Source organism: Pristis pectinata, chromosome 8, assembly GCF_009764475.1.
Source record: "Pristis pectinata isolate sPriPec2 chromosome 8, sPriPec2.1.pri, whole genome shotgun sequence".
Lineage (NCBI taxonomy): Eukaryota > Metazoa > Chordata > Chondrichthyes > Rhinopristiformes > Pristidae > Pristis > Pristis pectinata.
The window spans coordinates 23795672-23818621 of NC_067412.1; the positions used below are offsets into that span (position 1 = coordinate 23795672).

The 22950-nt window shown below is 40.1% G+C and overlaps 1 protein-coding gene across 9 annotated transcripts in view; it reads right to left on the minus strand.

Moving 5' to 3' along the window:
• Nucleotides 1–22950, minus strand: part of rbfox1 (RNA binding fox-1 homolog 1) — a 1151227-nt gene that overhangs the window by 1001889 nt on the left and 126388 nt on the right. For all 9 annotated transcript variants that reach the window (XM_052021433.1, XM_052021437.1, XM_052021440.1 and 6 more), the window contains exon 2: nucleotides 14735–14779. In XM_052021433.1, coding sequence (XP_051877393.1) covers nucleotides 14735–14779 — 45 coding nt within the window. The remainder of the gene's footprint in view (nucleotides 1–14734; nucleotides 14780–22950) is intronic.

Below are 22950 nucleotides of genomic sequence, written 5' to 3' on the forward strand. Positions count from 1 at the left end.
CAGTCTCTGCAGCTTTCTGGAATAAATTATAAAGATTCACAATCTTCAAAAAGAAATCAAGTCACTCCTCAACTGGGTTTTAATTGGGTAACCTAACTCCTTATTGCGAGACATTGCTTTTTAGCTCTGGATATCCCCACAAAATAGCCACCCTGTACAGTCCCTTAGAAACTTGTTGTTTTATTGGTATTGGTTTATTATTGTCACTTGTACCAAGGTACAGTGATAAACTTGCATTGCATACCAATCGTACAGGTCAATTCATTACACAGTGCAATTAGTAAGATCAGCTCTCATTCTCCTAAATTCCAATAATTGGCAATAACCTGTTTAGCCATTCTTTGTAAAATATCATAATCATCCAAGGAATCTACCCAGTGAATCTTATTTAATTGCCTCCAAAGCAAATGTATTCTTCCTTAAAATTAGACCACCAAAACTATACCAAGCACTCCAGATGTAGTCTTACCAACACCTCCTGTAGTTGAAAAATAAATCCTCATACTTTTGTACAACATTGCCCCCCCCCAACCCTTTGCAACAGAGGCCAGCATTCCATCATCTTCCCACTTAGCTTATTTTACCTACATGCTAACTTCATGTTTCAATATAAGGTTGGGGGGGGGGGGGGGGTACCAATCTCAGTTATTCATTGCCTTTCTTATAACTGTAGAAGTTCTGATTGTCTGTTTTTATTTTTCTTACCAGTTTACCATCTGTTTCTTGCCTCTTTACTGCAAGTCATAATTTGCCCTTGTCAAAATGAGGATATACTATCACTGCAAAAAAAAGGCATACAGAGTTCAATTTTGGCACAGCCAAATTTCTGCAGCAAGATGGTTGTTGCACTGGATGCAAAATACTTCAACTTCTACGTGAAATCAAAAAATCCTGCAGATGCTGGAAATCTAAAATAAAAGCAGAAAAGGCCGGAAATACTGAGCAGTTCAGTCTGCAACTATAGGAAGAGAAACAGAGTCAATGCTTTAGGTTGAAGACCCTTTGTCAGAACTGGACCCATCTCCCCTCTGCACCTCTGGTGTACTGCTCATGGGAGTCTAGAGGCAGAATGAATTCCTGCAGACTTCCCAGCTCTCAGACTGTTTAACCTTCCACATGAACACCAGTGCCTTTGAAATCAATGGTAAGGAATAGATGCCAGTAGAAGGGGAAGATGGCAGCCTTTATTAAATTCAGTTTGAATGTATTTGTTTTTAAAGTGTGCCTGTGTTTTTGTTTCAATTTTTGAAAGTTTAAAATTTCATGTATTTTAAAATATTTTCAAAACACTTGAATTATCAAAAATGATCTAATATTTGATCAAACAACCTGCTGGAGGAATTCAGTGGGTCGAGCAGCATCTGTGGGAGGAAAGGTATTGTCAAGGTTTCAGGTCGAAACCCTGCATCAGAGCACCCAAAATGTCGACAATTCCTTTCGTCCCACAGATGCTGCTCGACCCACAGAGTTCTTCCAGAGTTGCTCCAGGCTCCAGCATCTACATCTCATATTTAATCACGTTGTAACTAAGGCAATAGTCTTCTTTCCCCCTCAAAGACATTCAAAAACATCCAATTTCAGTGATCATTTCAACAGCAGGTGATTCTGGGGGCTGAGTCTCACCAGCTGTTAAAACCTTTCTGGGAGCACAGATGGCCAGGTAGAGTCAGAGAGGTCCAATGCTGCACTGGGAGAGGCTATGCAGTTGGAAAACTGTGTCCAGAGCCATGGCTCGAGGGCCTGCAGCAGGCAACCTCTGGGCAACAGAAGACCCATGTTGATATTTGATCAGGAAAGGAAGTGAGGAAGTTGTAATCCCTTCAATATATGGGGAAACAATGAAAGTTAATGTACAGCAAACGAGACTGCAAAAATAGCACATTATAAATCCAAAAGAGTTATCATTGCAAAAGAAGCTGACAAAATGATCTATTAGTCCCGTTCAGAATAATCATATTCTTAACTGCCTCTACTTGAATCAAGAGTTGGATAATAGTCTCTAATTTACCCGTCAGAAGCAATGTTTATAAGTGACGCTGGATGGATTTAGTGATTAACAGTTCACAAAGAGACATGGAGATGCTGCACAGCAATATGCATAATATCTCCTGCTGGAAAAACCAGATCTATTACAGTATGTCAGTGCAGCAAACCTGACAGCACAACCACTGAGAACCAATATTATTGGTATTTGAATTATTCAAACTACTGCTGTTCCAACCTTCATGTAAAGCCACACTACACGGTATGAGATTTCATGTATCACATAAAACTCAACTGCCAATTATGGAGAAATATGGCAAGAGCTTTTTGTTCAATGTGGTAATTCCTTGCTTTCTGTTACCTGCAGCACTCCCACTTAATGTCACTTACTTTTGAGCTTCATGGTAATGACACAAGCAGCAAAGCTTGGCGATACCATGCTGTGTGTTAGTCTATGGCATGCTGCGTTAGTCGTCTCTAAGAGAATGATTCTCTAAAATTCAATTAAAAAATCTTTTTCTGGTGTAAGATTCAATTGTAGGTCATGCTTCAGCCCAGTCACCACTTCCTACTGGTTCTCTGTGCCCTCTGTTCCTTCATACCACAGCGTGTTACTTGCTAACCACTAGGCTCTCTTTCCAATTCTTCCAAGTTTTATTTTTAACAAGCCCATTGTTTTGACATACGGAGGTATTTATTCAGTTGAGACAAAGAAAATGGAAGCAAACCAAAAAAATTATAATGCCTTGCATGTCCTAACAACACTGAAAATGTTCCTCAGCTTATGAATCACTTCTGAAATGTAATCTACTTACATTCTGACAAATACTGCAGAAAATTTCCATAAAGAAAATGATTAACAAATGAAATGAGATGCATAGCAAATTAACAAGCATAAAGTGGGAACCCCAGCATTCAAAATGGTAGGAACTGTGCTTGCAGTCACTCTGTGAAGTACATGACACAGCTACAGGTTAAAGGTGCCCTGTGAATGCAACAGAAACAAACATTAAACTAAGTGCAAATAAAGTTCATTGTGATGATACTGAGTGTACCTGAAGTCTTATCAGTTCTAAGTGTCTAAGAGTACCCTCACTTTAGGGAGATCATACTGTATCAACTTATATTTCAAAAACCATTAACTTGACTACCTTGGTCTCTTTTCCAAAGAGGTTTAGCTGTCAATAGTCACTATTTCGAGCAGTGAGTTCCCCCCCATCCAACCAAGGAGGAGATGCTTCCAGCTAACAAAGCAGATTAAACAAAGTTATATTATTTTAAATGGAGCACTTTTTATTTTGAGTAAATTCTAACAGAGATTATAATTCTACAAAGGATTTCCAAACCACAAGTACAAATCTTACAAACTAGCAAAACATACCAGAGTTGCAGACGAACAAGTCATCCATCACAGAAAAGCAGCTCTTGTAAGAGATCCTTCATGGACTGAAGCAGAGGACTGGATTCTATGTCTTCATCTCTCTAACTCCTAAGAACCCTTACTGCCTTCTAATCTTTATCGTTTTTTTTTTAAACCAGGCATTCAGTAACAACATTATCTGCAAGTGATGTTTCATAACTGCATTGATCAGGTCAAGTGAATGGAGTATCTTCATTAGGTTAACATGGACAATGTAGTTTCTCCTGATCTCACAGTCTTAGTAGGTCAACCTGATCGGGTCACAATATTAATCAGGTCAACATAGACAGTATCGTCTCCCTTGATCAGGTCAAGAGAAAGGGTAAAGAGTGCTAGTTAGAAATTTAAACAACTTAACAATAAGCATCTTGAACCTTGGATGGTTTCTTCTTCTGTGCTAAGTAGTCAAGGGTAGCAATAAGCATCCTGGTCCTGGACAGCAAATATCCATCACATCATTATCTTGTATAAGACCCCTCCCCAAAACTGGGCTGTTGTGAATGCAACTAGCTCCCAACTGGATGCAGTTGAAGTTATATAAAACTTGCACTGAATGGTGGTTAGACCACGTGAAGTTGCATGAACAGCTCTGGTCTCCATTTAGAGAAAACACCAAAGGGATATCGGAGAAGGTACAAAAAAATTTTATAAGAAAAATATGAAAACTGAGAAGTTCTCCTTATTATGAAGGAGCAAACAGGCTATAACCCTTTCCCTGGAAAAGAAAAGACCAAGTTGACCCAACAGAAGTTTTGAAGATTATGAAGTATGTTTTGGCAGAGGAGATGTAGAAAAGTTAACTGGAAATTTCTGTTGGGAACATGTGTTATCTGGCCCAATGGCTTTCCAAAATGATTTTATTGGGGGAGCGTAAAACATAATTCAAGCGTTTCACGGTCAAACGGTGCCACTCTGGACAAGTGAGTGCCATCATGTTTGCAATGATGTACTTTCCATGCTAAAAACAAACCTAGTGTTGCTGTTCCAACTTTCCTATTGGATGTTGCCAGGAAAATTAGGTCACATTACTCTGAGCCATACCTGCTGATGGGCACTTGTGGAACAACTAGGTTTTTCTACCATTGCCATCTGCAGCAGCGAAGGACCTCCCAGTCTTTTTTAAATTTTAAAATTAAATTTTATTTACAGCGTGGTAACAGGCCCTTCCGGCCCAACGAGTCCGTGCCGCCCATTTTAAACCCAAATTAACCTACCCATACGTCTTTGGAATGTGGGAGGAAACCGGAGCACCCGGAGGAAGCCCACGCAGACACAGGAGAACGTACAAACTCCTTACAGACAACAACGGGAATCAAACCCCAATCGCTGGCGCTGTAATAGCGTTGCGCTAACCGCTACACTACCGTGCGCTGGGCTTCTGACTCGGGGAGGTTCCCGGCCCATCTTTGGGCTCCTTTGGCTCATGACCCGCAACTTATCCTGTCCACAAATTCTCTGAACATCCTTCACCCCTCGCACCAGACTCCTGACATCCAGGGCCCAATATCACACCCCCTCAATACCCTATCACATGGCCCTCACCCAACAAGACCCGCATCACCCAATTCCCCCCACCCAACAAGACTCCCACCTCCCATTCCCCCACTCAACTGGTCCACAATCATATGACTACCCCATCACCCAGCTCCAGGCCACCACCACTCAATTGCCCAATCCTCATCCTACCAGCACCCAGGCCACTCATCACCCATCCCCTCTCCGCTCCCATAGCACGATCGCCCATCTCCTACCTTTCTCCTCGGAACGGGCTTGTGGACTTACCAGCTACTTTCCTTTGCACACCCTACAGTTGTACATTGCAGAAATCCTTCTCACTTTCCTTCCTCATCAGACTCTTCATGCTTTCTGCCCATTCTCAAAATCTTGCTCTAATGCAGGGCAAGCCTTCTAATATATCTTTGTCAAGCAACAACCAGTTAATATAGAGGGTCTGTCACAAGAACACAACAGAACAGGAGCAGGAGTAGGCTCCTCGACCCCTCAATCCTGCCCCCACCATTCAATATGATGAATACTGATCTATGCTGGCCTCAACTCCTCTTCTGAGCCTTCTGTCCTTCACATTTGGCACACAACTTGTACAATTGTAGAAATAACCGGAGGACATTAACCAGTTATACAAGTTGATGACTTTAAAACTGGTGGGGCTCTCTAACTGCTGTTGAATAAACATTCAGCCATTGGAAGTCAAGCAAACATATGCTGGAGCACTAAGTTCAAGGCATTGATGATGTTCAGTCACCATTGCTCACTGACTGACATCACAATCTGCCTGTCAAATGTATATCCAGGACTTTACCACATGTACAAAAGCCCTCACCAAGATTGCTTTTGATGTGATTTACATTAAACTGTTCCAAACCAGAGGTGCCATTTTAGATCTCACTGATAGTGCTGAAAAAAAAAAGCACACTGAATAAACACACTTCTTAGGCAGTTCATCAGGATCAAGGATGACTTGCTTCCACTTGTTTTTGGGATACTCTGAGGATACTAATTAACGTGTGAATTGCAGACTCTTTCACAGATGGGGCAGGAAGTGCCTGATGCAGCAGGTGCAGTTTGTGAGGTCCTGTATTCCTTACACCATTTATGCGGGGCTTCTGTGTTCTCCCGATGCAGGGACTTGAGGTTCCCAATACCATCCAGAAAGCTCTTTCTCTAGTTTGAGCAGTTTTAAAGCAGAGATTTTCAGGAGTCAGTGGAGGTAATGCATCTCTTCAAAGCAGCTTTGAGCACATCATTAAGTCTTTTCCTCCATTCACCTGGTAATCTCCTACTACAGCACAGCTTGGAGTAGAGTGTCTGGTTTCAGGCATGCAAATGCTGTGACCAACCTAATGTAGCTGAATGAGCAACTAGGGACTCGGAGGGGAGAGGGAACCAAAATAGCAGGACTCTGATAATGTGCTGCACAAGATGTTATGACTGAAAAAATCAGAATAATATAGCATGGTTTGAGTAAAAGACAAAAAAGCAGGATAGAATAAATAAATAGGGTACAGCAAAGATTAATTTGTGTGATTCAGCTTAATACAATCGAGATCTATGAGCAGAATATGCTAACTGAATAATGTATCCATATTTGATGGCCATGCAAAGCTGGGTGGGAAAGTATGCTGCAAGAAGAATGCAAAGGGGTATTGTTGGGTTAATCCTGAGTTTTACTACTGAGAAGAATCTAAGCAACCATATGCACAATGTGGCTACTAGAGCAGGTGAGAGGCCAGAAATTGTGCAGTGAGTAACTTGCCTCCTAATCCCCCAAAGCCTTTTCACCATCCACAAGGCTCAAGTCAGAGTGTGATGGAATGCTCTCCATTGCCTGGATGAGTGCAACTTCAACAACACCCAAGCAGCTCAACACCATACAGTCCACTTGATAGGCACCCATGCACAGCAACTCATTCCATCACCGACGCACAGTAGCAGCAGTTTGCATCATCTGTGGGAAGCACTGGTGAAGTATGCGAAATATGATCCAGGGTTATTCTGTGCTTATATGAAGTTTAAAGTTTTCCAATGGCTAACAATTTGCAATTTTCATTTGCGAATGCATGGTTACAGTATGGACCACTCATCCAGAGCAGGCCCCCACAAGACACACACAAACCGTTACTAGATAAATTAGACTAACACTAGATAAATTAAACTAAAGTTCCAGGCCATGGAATGTTGCACTGGAAACCTGCTTCAGGTTAAACAAGACCCCTATTTTAACTTTCCCTGTTCCTTGCAATAACTTTGTCTATGCCCACCCCCAAAACACCCCCTATTCCTACTGTATTGTGGCTACCAACACAAAGTGTCACAGATCCCATCCCAATCAGCAACCAATTGCAACCCCCCTGCACCTTGCACAATTCTTACCAACAGCCAGTCATAATTCCCTACTTGATCCCCATCATCAACCCACTGTTCTATCGTTCAGAATGAACTTGGCCTCATTTGGCATTGAATATTGCAACGAAAAGGTCATCCATACACTGCCTGCTTAACCCTTTTTCAGGCACTTAATAAATTTTAGGAAAATCATACACTTTTCAAAAAAAATGGTGTGGGTGGATTTTCCTCCTGTATTGGTGAATGTAAAGGGAGTTTTCAAACCTTGAAACTACATTAAGGGATGCCAGGAACATATAACCCATTCCACTTCATTATATTAATATTGGTTTTTAACAAATTGGAAAAGGAATTTTAGATGAATGTATTATGGCATTATTTCACAGACACAATGCATGCAATGCTCTGGGTTAATAATACACCAAAAACCTGGCCTAAACAACAAATCCTCTCCAAGAGCAAAGGTTGTGACCCTTCTAGTAAGCTGGCACATGGGCTACCCTTACCACTGCCCAGGAGACCACTGATTTGCCCCCTGCAGATGTCACACATATACAATCCTCTGCAATACATGACATGCCAGTTTGCAAGCTGGTGGCTGAATGCCAGATCACCTGACCATTTTCCTTATTCGGTTCTGGTCTGGCCAATTGGGACTTCCTAACAATCCGAAAGACAAAAGGCACTTAGGCAGGGTGAAAGGATTGCAAGGATCATCATTTTTTTGCACTTGGGTACCCAAGAACACCTTGCAGAACAATAGTGTAATTTTTCAAACTGCACCTGTATTGCAATCCTTGAAATAGCTTTTCTAAAAAAAAAATGACCATACAATAACATTTGTTTGCTCAAATTAGCTGACTGCCCCATCAGCTGAATCTCTAGGATCTGGTCGTCAGCAAGATTACCTGCTATGCTTATTTGGAAATGGCCACATCCCCATGAAGCCCAAGCACGTTCAATCACTTCTCAGATAATGCTAATAGCAAAACCTCTTGCTGAAGAATTATCCATTCATCAAGTAACTGGAAAATAAGCCTGAAGCTGTAGGAATTAGCCCTATCAACCCACCATTCAATCAAAAACTTTCATCAGCATCAGAGCATTTAATTATCAAGCATCTGTGGACAAAGAAACAGTCAATGTTTCAATTGATGAAAAACCATTGAGTTGCAGTGTTAACACTAACCACAGATGCTGTCTGACCTGCTGAATAGCCTCAGCATGTTTTCCATCTTTATTTCAGATTTCCATGATCTATAACGCTTGGCTTTTTATAAGAGGAAGGTGTTGTTTATACCAACAGCATTTTGTAAATCACAAAAGAATGTGAAATGTAAATAAAGTCAATTGCGAGAAGACATGAAATACAAGCATGCTGACCCCTCTAAAGATCTTTGCTCTGTCACTGTCTGCCATTCCAATAATGGCTAAATGTGCGCTCCTCCAGAACATTGAGCTGAAAGGCTGTTGCCGCTGAGACAGAAATATGTTGGTAAGTGTCCTACAATGTGTCTTTACATTGTGCTTGTCATGTCTGAATAGTGTGCAGAAGCTGCAGGATTATTTGAATGTTGCAGGACTGGTAACTGTAGGAATGTTGTGAGGTAGCTGTGATTGATGGAGATTATTATTGGTTATATGATGAGAGTATTTAGCATGGTGTAGTGCCAGAGGCTAATGGTGTACTTGCTGGATGATGAGATTTGATAAGGTCTTCACTGAATCTGGCTACATGTGCAAGGTTATTAAAATCTTGCTGGTATCGCATCCATATTCTGGATCCTTCAGTCTAGTTTTAGTCTTAAGCGCTACATCCTCACTGGAGGTGCCTGGATGGCTTCCTGGGCCCCTAGAGACAGATGGCCTCCCTCAGCTGCTGCAATTCAGTGACAAAGACATCCAAAGTTGCATCAGAAACTTGGAGTACTATTCTCTTCCCTGCTTCCTTCAAGCATCCCAAAGGAATGGACTAGTTGGGGACAATAAGTTCTTCCCCCTGCATGATGCATCTATAGTTTCAATCAGGATGGTCCAGCTTAATTTGATGCTAGCCATTCACCAGACTACAGCCTAATCACACCACCTTTCCAGAGATTGAATTTGAGAGTTCAGGATGAGAGAGGTGTCACTCTTGACCTGCCATGATGCAGTGTGTGCACTTCACTGTGTTGAGCACAATGCTGCTTCAGCGATAAAAACATCTTAAAATAGATTCCAGTTTACCAAGGAAGAGGTATTTTAAGATGATCGTAAGAAACAGAGCACTGAAAATATTTTAACCACCGCAAGATGTGATTGATGATCCAGACACTTTACATTTATCCGGAATGTGCTATAAATACAGAGAAAAGTGATAAAGATGATACACCAGAAACTTTAGCTTATTCAGGGCAAAGATTCAAGCCTTTGGCCTTGGGCTGATTCTGAATGTACTACAGAAAGGAGGGTATATCTAAGGACCCGTTTGAAACGGGTAGGAAGCTCTTTGCAAATTAAAATAAGGCCGCTGATCCTTATTTTAGTCCATTCCCCACTGCTGCCCTACCCGAGCAGTCTCTGCTTGGCTTCAGGTAAACTAGAAGTTATGTGTGTGATAACATAGGAGACTAAAGTTTAAAAAGATATCTACTCTGATATGGAGTCAAGCATTCTCCTCCCAGTTCCTCATAAGCATTCAAGATCATTGCCGGCCTGTGCTCTGCTCCAGCCACTCACCTAACATACCAAAATCAAATCTGTTAAGCCAGCAAGCTGCCAACAGGGACCCATAGCTTGGTGGTCTCATGCAATTAAACCCAAGGCAAACCCTACCATTGTGTCCAATTGCTAGACTGCAATCATCACCAGGATTTCATACAAGGAGAAAGCCAGGAAATTCAATCAACTTCACTGGGACTGCAAAATAAAATGTGGCTGATAAGTTAACCAATATTTAATCTTACATAATTGGTGGATGTAAAAAATAAAAATCCAATACCACGAATGGGAATACTTTTGAATACAGGGAAAAAAATTATTTTAAGTAGTCAGTACATCAGAAGAAATCATTGATCAGTTGAACCATGAATAATGAAGACCAAAGAGCAAATACCCAAGCATGATTACTAACCAGTGTGCCTTATGTGAAAATGTGGACTTAACCACATCAATTAATAAAAAATACAAAACAATGTAATATTCTGCACAGAACAAAAATTTAAAAAAAAATTATACACCTGCTAAGCCCACTGAGTCCTCATTTAATTTTAATGAACAGCAAGTATAGAGACAAAGGGATTACATCTTGCTCAGTTCTACGGTGAATAATAATTTACATTATACCTTGCAATTTAAGAGTAATCTTAATCCAGCCTGAATGCTGCAAGAAATTCATTTTCAGAGCTGCCAGTACAGCTCTGTTGCAGTCTAAATCTCACAGCTGGATCTTGTGAATCGCTAACTTGAGAGCACAATGGGAAATCTCAAAGTGGATGGTGAAATGAAAATAACTTCACAATGATACATCACCGAAGGAAATCTTCAGCTGGTGCTGAGACTTAATGCTGACCTTCAGTCATAAACAGAGTGTTAGCATACCCTATCATGTGATGTGCAATTTGAACCTCAATTTCCTTGAACTGTCCTTTCAATCTAATCTTTTCTGGCCTCCCCATCCAGTTGCTAAGAGGTTATCCTATCAAATAGCTCCATTCCATCATAATTTTCCCATAAATGATAAACTTATTTGAACTTACTAAAAGCATGCTGAACAACTATAAATCAAAAGATGGAAACTATACACTAAAAAGGAATGAAAAGCTGTTGCAATCTGTCCTCTGCTCGGATGAGAACTATGATACCTCCCAATTTCTCCATTTTACCAAATCTTTAACAAGTGATATTATGCGCATGTTTCTCCTCTGTAATCTCCTCCAACAGGTTTCCTAAGATGTGGTTCCAAAATTGTTCTTTTTGTGAATGTGACTGCATTATTCAGAACTTTAAGTGCCAAGTGGGTCAAACCAATCAGCAATGCCAAGCCAGCAAATCTATAGATGTTGTGGCCCTGTCTCTGATCCACAATGCAACCACGACAACAATGAAACCAGGTGTTCCCCAGAAGAGGACATACGTTACTATCGAAAGCAACCTTTGCAGAATCTGCTGCAAATGACAGGAAATTCCAGAGCTATAGGAATTGAAGGCTGTCCTGACCTTGATCTCTTATTCATAAGGGGCTCACTTGCGATGTGGACTACAACTTCAGATCAGCTTGAGGGCATTTCACAAGGTGGCCAACTGCTTACGTCATGAAAGCCCCTCATTAACATCCGATTTCCTAGCAGGTCAACAATGCAACATTTTCACCTCGTGCACCCTCTGGGACGGAGGTGGATGGTAATAGAGTCTGCTGGACCTCCCTTCATAACACCTTACATACTTGCTCCTCTTGGCTCTGCAACCCTCTTCCTTGGCCATTAAAAGGTTTACACAAATAGTTTTTTGCCGCTCTTCTGATCTGCTGAACATTGAGTGGCTTGGAGTGCAACAAAATCTCAGGGTCAGGCAGGCAAAGATGAACAAAATTGCAAATGCCAGTAACAAAACCACCACATTAAAATGCAGGGAGGCAATAAAGACCCTCTGGTCAACTCAAAAGATAACAGGTTTGCTTTGTGCTTCCTGGCCAATGTCACAAATTATGTGGCATCAACATTACCTCAAAGCCTGCCACAAGTGTTCTTGGAGCAACTTGGAAGATGCCAGAAAATGGATGCAAATACAGAAACATTGGGTGCTGCCATCTTTAGCACAGGTGTAAAGTTATATTGATGAGTTAGAGGGGGTCTTGGTGGATAGGTAATTTGGCCATGCAGTAAAGATGGTGCAAGTCATCCCTGGATTTCCTTGACTTTCAGGCCAAAACTGACGCTCCATGGTATTTATTTTAAATCAACCAAAGATTTACAGGCCAATATCAATATTGCAACTCTCTCAATACTCAGCAGTCAAGGGTCATAATACTCCATACACTTGAAAGGAATACACAGAACATTGTAAGCATGACAATGGAGCTTATTTTCAGTCACCGATAAAAACCATAAGCAACGTTAAATATATTGAAAGTAGTCCAGCCAATTACTCTCTTCATACTATATAGTGTTTAATTTATAAACTGCAGGCACTTTGCCACTTAATATTCTGGTAACTTTCCTGAATCAATACTTTTAAAGCTATGTTGACACAAACCACAATCAAATTGTAAAACCTAGTTGTCATGGATTGATGACTGAATTCTTCTCCTTCTGGGCTTGGTGACTCTGTTTAAGACTGTAGAAAACAATCTCACAGCCTGGCTTGTGGTCCAAAGTGCACCTTTGCTTTACAGGCTTTTACTTTGGCCAGTCCCAGATGAGACAAAGCCACAATCAACAATAATCTTTAGACACTATTAACAGACTGCCTTTTTACATTAACTAATGCATCCAAATCATCAAGCATTTAATTACTATAGACAGGCAGAACCCCTTCTGTTAGGTTCAGATTTTAGAACCTGGAATATTTTTATATATCCAACAGCCCCATTAAAGTTGGATACACTTTAAATCCTAACTTCAGTTTCTTTATCTCACCTTGAAATGCAAGCCAATCACTACCTTGAGAAAAGTTCTCTTAGTTCTGATTGGATTCATTCTTTGGTTTTTCATCCAGTATAGGAACTATTTCACTGCAGTTTACCCACAGCTCTATGAATGAGATTAAATCGTCACTCCTAATTTCCACCGGCCCCAAGAATAGACTTTTAGACTAGTTCCAAGCTTAAAAAGGCACCAGGTTTCTCATTTCAACTTCAGCTAGATGGTTTTTATTCACTCTCTCAACCTGCTATTCAGATATTGTCGCAGGGTACAAATCTATCTCAATCCTTGACTGATATAATGCATAGACACTACATTGATCAGGATATTATCACCGTGCATTTCTGACCCTTCCTTGACTTTTTGTCACCCTGAATAGATTGTCCATCTAAAAATCTATTCCACGTATGATTGCATTTAAAATTAGACATGCAGAGTAGTAACATTGTATACTTCTGATTATTCCAGGTTTTCTAACTATAATTTTGATATTTCTTTCACTGTTGTTCTCTTCACTAACGTCACTTAAAGACAAAAGCAGTGTGAAAAGTTCTGAAAAGTTGTGATCTCCAGGTAGCAGAAAAAAAAGTCTCTTCCTCTGGGTATACACCACAAGCAGATGTTACAGACATTATTCATCAGGAGGTAGAGAACAAGGGAAGCAGCCTTGACAATAAAAAAACCAAAGAAGCAACATACAAAGATGAATAGTTTCCAATTTCAGTTTCAGTGAAGTCAGTAAAACTCAAATTCAGAAACAGTGTTCAACAAACAAGTTATTACATCACACATTTTGCATATACAGCAGAGGGTGAAGTTCTACCCCTGCAATGATATATTCCTAGCCTCTGTGGTACCTTTACCCAATGTTAGTCAAAGCTTGGTATTAGTTTTCAGTTCAATACAAACGCACTTCTTTTATACCCTGTACTTTTTGAAGAAAACAATCAGATTACACAGCAGAATGTTCACATCTAGAGTCATAGTTTTTTTTGAAAATATATTTTTAATATCCAAAATCAGGGGCTGGAATCCAGAGCGGTAACGTAACTCTCTCCTCAGATGAAGACAGTGCAGAAGAAATAAGGACAATAATTCCCACTCCTTCAATATACCCAAGGTTTACTTTCCCCAGTTTCTGGGTAGTTATAGAGGCAGCTTACCAGCACATGTCCACAATTTCCAAATCTTTGTTTACATCATTCTAAACACAACAATGAAGCTTTTAACCTATTTCATGGATTCTTGAAACTATTAAAATCCCAGAGAGGTACAAAACCTCAAATCAAGGAACCTGTGTGGAGTGATAATGTATCAGCAGCGATCCAGAGATTTATACTCCCTTGAAAGCATGCAGTGCAACATTTTTACTAATCTTCAAAGCAAACAGAAAGGAAGATGCCTAAAGATGCAGATACATTTCCAGGGTGATTAGCAGGAAACATTAACTTTATTAACACCAATACCTACTTCATAAATGCTGTTTTAATGGAATTACTTCATTGTGTTTGCTGGTTCTTAAATAATGTACAATGTTAAGATGGCCACAGGCAAAACTCAATATCCTGTAACTTTCATTAGCTAGATCCTCTAGTTATATTTATGGTTCATTTTTCTGCTATAACCAGATGTAACAGACAATTAAAATAATACATTTACTGTGATTAACTTAAAGGCAAAACAGTCTATACAAATATTGAATTGGCAACAGAGATGCTATTAGTCCTTCTTGCATGGCCAGTTTTACTTCCCCTAATTAGACATAAATATTATGGTCAGTCTTGAAATCTCAGCAGGGAACTGGGACGATTAAAAACCGAGAACAATGCTGACATATTCTACTCACTGTGTTGTTGTTGTCTGCACAGCTACTGCACTCTGCCTTTGGATCCTGAAATCAATGACAAAATGGATTAGCAAACGTAAAAATTATGGTAATGCTCAGAATACTATTATAAACCAATTGTAAAGCCCAAGTTGGTACTTGAATACCTGGTAAATGAACATTTATCTGAAGAATTTTGAAGCCATAGCTGTTACCATAGAACCAAAGAACAGCAGCTAGTATCAGCACATTTTGATTAAAAAGAAACCTTGCAGCAAAAATTACATATTGGAAGAAGAAAATATTGTAAATTGTAATTAAAATGTTTAAATAAACATAATAAAATTGGAGAGAAAGTATTGAATTGGTCATCTATACAGAACCTCCATTTACATTCTCAAATAAAAATAACCACGACTGTAGATACCATTGTGACATATAAAATGATGCTAAAGCTAATATTTAATTAAATCTGGGTGAGATGAGTTTTGCCATTGTTATTAAGTGGCTGTTTAACTTCACTGAAATGCACTACATAGGAGATAGGGTGAGCAAGAGCAGTGGAAGGTAACAGAGTGAAAGAGAGGGGAAACAGAACCCAAATGAGAGTGTTACTGACAATGGAAGGAGAGGAGAGGAGTAGGAACAACTGAAGGGGGGGGGGGGGGGGGGGGGGGGGGGGGGGGGGGGGGGGGGGGGGGGGGGGGTGGGGGGGGGGGGAGGGGGTGGGGGGGGGTGGGGGGGGGGGGGGGGGGGGGGGGTAAGAAGAGAAAACAGAGAGAAAAGGAGCTGGGTCAGAGCAAAAGGAATAAAATGAACACTAACCAAGCAAGAGCAGTGAGAAAACACTGGAGTTGCACGAGAGTGAGAGAAAAATGAGTGACGAGTGGGTGAATATGGGAGATAACTGTGTGTGATGAAAGGAAGAGCATGGAACTCTAGTGAATGCCAGCAGAAAATAACCAACCTCAAACAATAACCTTTAGATCATTCCCTGATCCATGTTTACCTTTAAGGTTGGAGCAAATGGATCAGAAAGTTTAATGCATGGAATATAAATGGTGTGGAATTCAAAAGGTCTTATTTCACAAGGGCACCATCACCTACGCTGGGTAGAAAAGCAGTAAGATCCATTGAGAAAGCCTTCATTTAACCTGAGCCAGGACCAGTGTCTTGGTCAATTAAATATCTAAGTTTATAGTCAGGATATTAAGCAGAAAAAGAAGTTTGGGGGGTGTGGGGGGGGGGGGGGAAAAACAGGCTCAAGGTGAGAGAAAATATATAACTTTAAGCAGTCAGTCAGTGCACAAAACAGTGTAGGGATCTGGGTAATGAGAAGCTGTGGGCTTAATGGTAATAAGATGGTGACAAAGCAAAGTCAGAGCAAAATTACAGCTGTTTTATTTCATTGCATGTAGCATTCAGACAAAGACAGGAAAAGTAACAGCATGAATGGAGATAAAATGTTTGATTAAATTAACACAACAGAGATGTGGCTTCATGATGACCAAGATTTGAAAGTCACATTACTGAATAATCACATTTCAGATGTGAAAAACAGTGGTGGCTATTCCTAATAGATAGTAAGACAAGAAAGCAGTGAGAAATAATGGCCTTAATTCAAAAGATCAGAAAGCCATCATGGGTGGAGGTAAAAAGATAAAGGTCTGGTTGGAGTAACAGTCAGCATGCTGTTTTGATATAGTGTAACCACTGTGGAAGCAACATGAAACAGGCCATTTTTGATCTTGTTATATTATTAGACCAGATGAATTAATATTTTCATAGTAAGTGGTTCTGACATAAATTTGCACCATATTTAATGAACTTGAGAGTGATATGCTTACAAGGAAAACAGGAGCCTTAAAATTTCAATGAAGCAGATGAAGTTGAAGGGTGAATTCATCGGAACAGACTGGGAAATGATATGATAGGAAATAAACAATGCAAACAAATACAGTGCAAAGTTTCAAACTGTTTGCACTCCGTTGAGGAAAAAAAAATCTCCACTCAAAAAATGGTTGGCTAGGAAGTGTGACTATATAGTTAAGCATGACATCAGATGAAGAGAGACTTAGAATGTTATCAAAAAATGCATTAAGCTGAGGATCAGGAGACTTGATAAACCAGCAATGGACAACCGAAAAAATGGCAGTGGGAGAATAGAGAAATGAGGACATTCTAGCCAGAAATAAGGAAAGTAAGAATTTCTACAAATATGTAAAAAGAGAAAAGTGAAAGTAAACGTCACTTAATAAGAGACAAAGAGAGAAAGAGCAAATTACAAAAAGTGAAGGAAACTGCTAAGATATTTGAACAAATTGGTCTTGTGTGTCTTCTTAATAGAAGACAAAAATAACAGAAATAATGAGGAACATAGAGGATAATGAGAGTGCAGAACAAAGTAAATATTACTAAACAAGTAGTTGTGAAAAAATTAAGAGGACTAAAAGCTGACAAATTCCCTGGATCAGTTGAGTTACATTATGTTCAGAAAGAGGCATTTACAGTGTATATTCATGGCAGCCTTCCAAAATTCCTTAGGTTCAGGCACATTTGGCAGTGTTCTTCAAGTAAGGAAGGGCAAAGAAAATGGAGAACCACCAGGTGGTTAACTTGACATAGCAACTGGATAGAAGCTGGGATCTATTACAGACAGAGTGGTGACAAAGGAGTTTAGAAAACTATAATATATTTGTGCAAAATTAATATGGCTTTCAAAAGGAATTCATGTTTGGCAAATTAAGCAGAGTTATTTTTCTGACCATAAGCAGCAGCATACATAAAAGGAAACTACTAGATGCAACAAATCTGGATTTTCAAAAAGCATTTGATATGGTGCCAAATGAAAGTTTGTTTTTAGAACAGAACATGGGGTCAGGTGGAATATATCAGCACAGAGGAATAATTAAGCAACAGAAAATAGAGAGAAGAATAAATGGCCATTTTAATAAGTTGTTAGGCTGTCATACACATGTTGTTAGAGGATCAGTGCTGGAGCTTCTTTTGCTTTAAATCGATGGTATTGACTTATGTGAAGATATGCAGTATATGTAACCACATTTTCTAATTGTGCACTTCTGGGGATGTGGTGATGGAGAAATTTTGGGGAGGATACAAAGAGGCTGCAAAAGAACCTAGACAAGTTAAATGTACATGGTGCAAAAGGAGTATCATGTGGGAAAAACGTAAAATTACTCACTTTGGTAGAAAGAATGGAAAACACAATTAGAGTCATAAATTTATAGCACAGAGGGAGGTATTCAAAATCATGTCCATACCGGTTGAAAAATCAAGCTTTTATATTAGTTTGAAACATTGATAACTATTGAACATTTTTATTTGGAAGGATTTAGTTGTCTTTGTACATAAAATATGCAAGTCAGTATGCAGGCAAAACAAGCAAAAGGAAGGGAAGTGGTAATACCAGCCATTATTGCCAGAAGATTGGAGTACAGAAGTGATGAAAACTGCGCAGGACTTTAGTGACACCACACTTGGAGTATTGTGCGTGGTTTTGGTGTCTGTACTCAAAGAAACAGATCACAAACTGCAAAATTACACGGGACTAAGGACATTGTTTCTACGAGGGGAAATTGAGTGAAGTGGGTCTAAACTTGCTTGAGTTTAAAAGGAGAAAGACAACCTCATTGAGGCAAGCACCATTTTGAGAGGATTTGACATGACAGACGCTGAGTGGGTGTTTCCATTGGCTGGAGAGTCTGGAACAAGCAGGAAGATTCTCAACTTAAGCGATCAGTCATTTAGGATGAATGAGAGGAGAAACTGGTTTGTACAGAGCTCTCTCTCTCTCCGTAATTCTCTATCCTATAGGCTGCAGATGTTCAATGTTTCAAAACAGAAACTGATTCATTTTTAGAATTAAAAAGACAGAGGAACTGGAAGGAAACAGGGTGAGGTACAAAATTAACCAAGATATTATTGAACAATGGAGCAGGTTGAGGGTCAAATGGCCTTACTCCTGTTATTTTATATTTTCTTCCACCATATCCAATCTACATCAGTAGAGGGCAGCAACGAGTTCAAGGTTAAGGTTGAATCCAGCATTTGAGGACATAATTTACACAAAGCAAATTAAATTGTACGGCATCTATAACATAACTGGACATTCAGAAGATTTTCCACAGTTCAGAGATGCAGAGGACAATGCAAAAGGAAAGCAAGAAACACTTATACAGGTTCTGCCACTCATTTCAGGCATCCTCAAATGCTCTCCAGCCCTGGTGTCACTATACTAATTTCCACAAAATAAGTTCCATAAACAGCAAAGCAATAACGACCAAACTATTTCATATCGAATGAGTGATAAGTTTTGGCCAGGACACCAGGGATGACTCCCTGTTCTTTGTAATGGTGCCACAGGATTTGTTCCACGTGACAGAGCAGGGAGCTTCAGTTCAGTGACTCATCCAAAGGACAACACCTCTATCAGAGCAGCACTCATTTAATTCCACAGTGGAAACCTCACCTGGAAGTTTGTGCTCAAGCCAATGGAGTGCAGCTATATTCTGCATATTAAGACTCATGATGGCGTTCAGACAAATAAAAACTTCATAAGAATTTTATATTGAGCAAAGACACCTCAAATATCAGGTCAAGTACTAAGAAAAGCAATATTTTTCAGTGAAGTTTCTGCTGGCAGATGGAATTTAAGAGTAAAATCTGCTTTATGTATTCTCACTTTCCACAATTAAAAATAGCAGTTTAATTGTTGCTAAGTAACTAACCATTTCAGCTGTTATTCTTCAGTTTTTTTTATTAATGATAAATTCTACTAATTAGCCATTGTTCCTTCTGAAGAATTTATTGTATGGGTGACAGATTTTTCAAATAATGAACATTTGTATATTTTAAGTGCATCACTAGCTTAAAATGAACAGATGTTAGGTTCCAGAGTCTATGATACATTTCGGATTATTGTGATCAAAAGATTTGAGTTGCTCTGAAATTGCACCTCAGAAATTGGCATTTGTTGATGCCATTACAAATGTATGAACAATAAATGTCAAGTGATAAGTTTATGCATTTTAATGAGCTGGTTCCATTTTTAAATGTGCACGATTTCTCATTATAAAACAATTACCGTTATAAAAGGCAGATATTTATGTAGCCGACTGGATCTTTAGTAATGGGCAGTTTACAGGATGACAATGTATCAGTGGTGATACAGCATGTACTGTGTGATACTCCTTCTGAGTTACTCTTTAAAGTGTGTCCCCTCTGGAAATGAAGCAGCCCTTTTCTCACAGCAAGTGAGTTGTGTTATGAATAATATATTTGCACAGGTACTTAATTAGGGTGGGGGAAAGTAATGCTGAAAACAACTGAGGCAAATAATTAGATGTCAATTGCTCTAGCTTGGGTTGGGGAATGATTTGAACAGCTAATTTTGTCAGCAGAAACCACAGGAATTTTCAGAATTATGACATTAAGAGAATTGCCACTCCACTAGAAAATGTGCTGAGACTGCAACACTCTTTGACCCAAAGAAAGGTGCATATGAAATTTGTGCTTCCACTCCTTACCATTATTATAGTCTCTAACTAGTGTCGGATATAGTATCTACCTAGCCTGGAATTTTGTGCTCAAGCCATTGGAGTGCAGACTGACCCTAGAACTTTCTAACTCAGACAAAAGAACAGAACCTGCTAAACCACACTGTAGTTACAGAAGTGCAGCTTTATTCTGCATATTAAGACTCATGATGGTGTTCATACATATAAAAACTGTGTCAGAATTTATATTGAGCATGCTATTTATTGCATTTTTTAAAATTGAGGTGACATTTTGTGAATGGAAAGCATCGCTTGAAGTTGTGTTTACACTTCAAAGTGGAATTACTCATTGTCTTCAAGTGTCTGGAAGATGCTCTGAAAGTCTAGGAAGCTTTCTGAAGAAACCTTGGGAGAAAAGATTAAACATGGAGCATCCTGACATTTGGCTACAGTTTTGCATGCCTCAGTGGCAACGTGGAGAGGAAGACAGAGAGGTCAACTCATCGTAGCAGCCCACACAATGTGGTCCAGGTTCATAATAACGAAGCCATTACTGAGATCAAGTTCAGGCGTGGCACTGAGAACATCGATAAAATGCTGGAAGTTCAATGACCTCACATGCACAGCTAAGCTCAGTGGAGATGTCAACACATCTCACTGTTGGAGCTATGAGAATATGGACTAGGAATGCAGATGCCTGGACCAGTGACATGGGGAAAAAAAGGTTTAAATCTCACTACAGCAAGCCGAAGAAATTAAATTCAATTAAATCAATTTGCAATAACAAAGCATTACCTGTAAGTGATAAATATGAACCTGTTATAATGTCATTAAATTTCAAGGACTGTCATTGTGGCTTTGGAGAAAGTTTTTTCTTTGAAAGCCAAGAGCATAGCATAGTATTCCAGAAATCTATCTTGCTAGGGAACATACAACAGTACAACACAGGAACAGGCCCTTCAGCCTACTAATTAAACACCTAACTATCTATTCTGCCTCCACAATGTCCATATCCCTCCATACTCCACACGTCCCTATCTAAGAGCCTCTTAATGCCTCTATCGTATTTGCCTCCACCACCACTCCTGCAACACATTCCAGGCACCCACCACTCCGTGCAAAAAAAAACTTGCCCCGCACATCTCCTTTGAACTTGCTCCCTCTCACCTGAAATACACGGCCGCTAGTATTAGACATTTCAACCCTATCTATACCTCGCATAATCTTATAAACTTCTATCAGATCTCCCCTCAGCCTCCACCACTCCAGAGAAAACAACCCAAGTTTATCCAACCTCTCTTTCTAGCACATGCCCTCTAATCCAGGCAAAATCCTGGTAAACCTTTCTGCACCCTCTTTCTAAAGCACCACATCCTTCCTGTAATGGGGTTGCCAGAATTGAGTGCAATACTCCAGATGCAGCCAAACCAGAGTTTTATTAAGCTGCAACGTAACTTCCTGACTCTTGAACTCAATGCCTCAGCTGAAAAAGGCAAGCATGCCATATGCCTTCTTTACTGCCCTATCAACCTGTACAGCCACTTTCAGGGAGCAATAGGCTTGCACCCCAAGATCCCTCTGTAAATCAACGCTGTTAAGGGTCCTGCCATTAACTGTCTACTGTCCCTTTACATCTGATCTTCCAAAGTGCAACACCTCACACTTGGCTTGATTAAATTCCTAGAGTAGTAGGATTGCTGAGGCACCTATTCCAAGGAGTAGCAGCTGCTCCTGGGAGCATTTAATCAACTATTGTCTTTAAGAATGATGACATTTGCGACAGAGTTACACAAGAGAGAAACAGCACTGAGTCTGCACTGACTATCAAGAACCCAGCTGCACTAATCCTACACTAATCACACTTTATTCTCCCCACTTTCTCATCAACTCCACCCAGATCCCACCACTCACCTACACACTCGAGGCAATTTACAGAGGCCAATGAATCTACCGACTCGCACTTTCTGGGTTGTGGGAGGAAACCAGAGCACCTAGAGGAAATCCATGTAGTCAAAGGGAAAATGTGCAAACTCCACACATCAGCACCAGAAGTCAGGATTGAACCCGAGTCTCTGGTGCTGTGAGACGGCAGCTCTAGCAGCTGAGCCACTGTGATCCCACCACAACCACTCTGACAATGCCCTTGCTATTGCCTAGCAGATTATTGGTGCTCATGGCAAGACGGGCCAGCCCATAGCAGAGCCACTTTGGTCGAGCAGTGATCAAGGTCTTACTTCAGAAGAAAGCAAAGTCTTCTCCATTGCAGGTCAGTAACCTTACAGCAGTTTGGCTGCAGCCAATAGGGGAAGCAGTACAGTGGAGCAGCAGAACTGTCAAAGAGACATGAAAGTCATATACTAATTATACAAACAAGGTTGATGATTACGTGGTCATTGTCCCAGATGGACATACAAGTCATTTACAACACCGAATAATCTGGCTCTTATATTCACGGTTTTTGATGATGCAGGTGCTAAGATCAACAGCACAGAGAGAAGCTACCTGGGAAACTAGTGGGACGAGTAAAGTTTTGCTTTTATTGTGTCTTGGAATGTTGGGGCCACTGGCAAAATCATCAGTTAAGGATCATTCTTGAGAAGTTAGTGCAGAGCTGCTGCCTTAATCTACTCCACTGCATGACTTTGGCCCATGATTAAGGGGGGAAAAAATGACATTTTGTATTCCAAGTCAGGACAATATAAATTTGGTCATGTTCCAGTC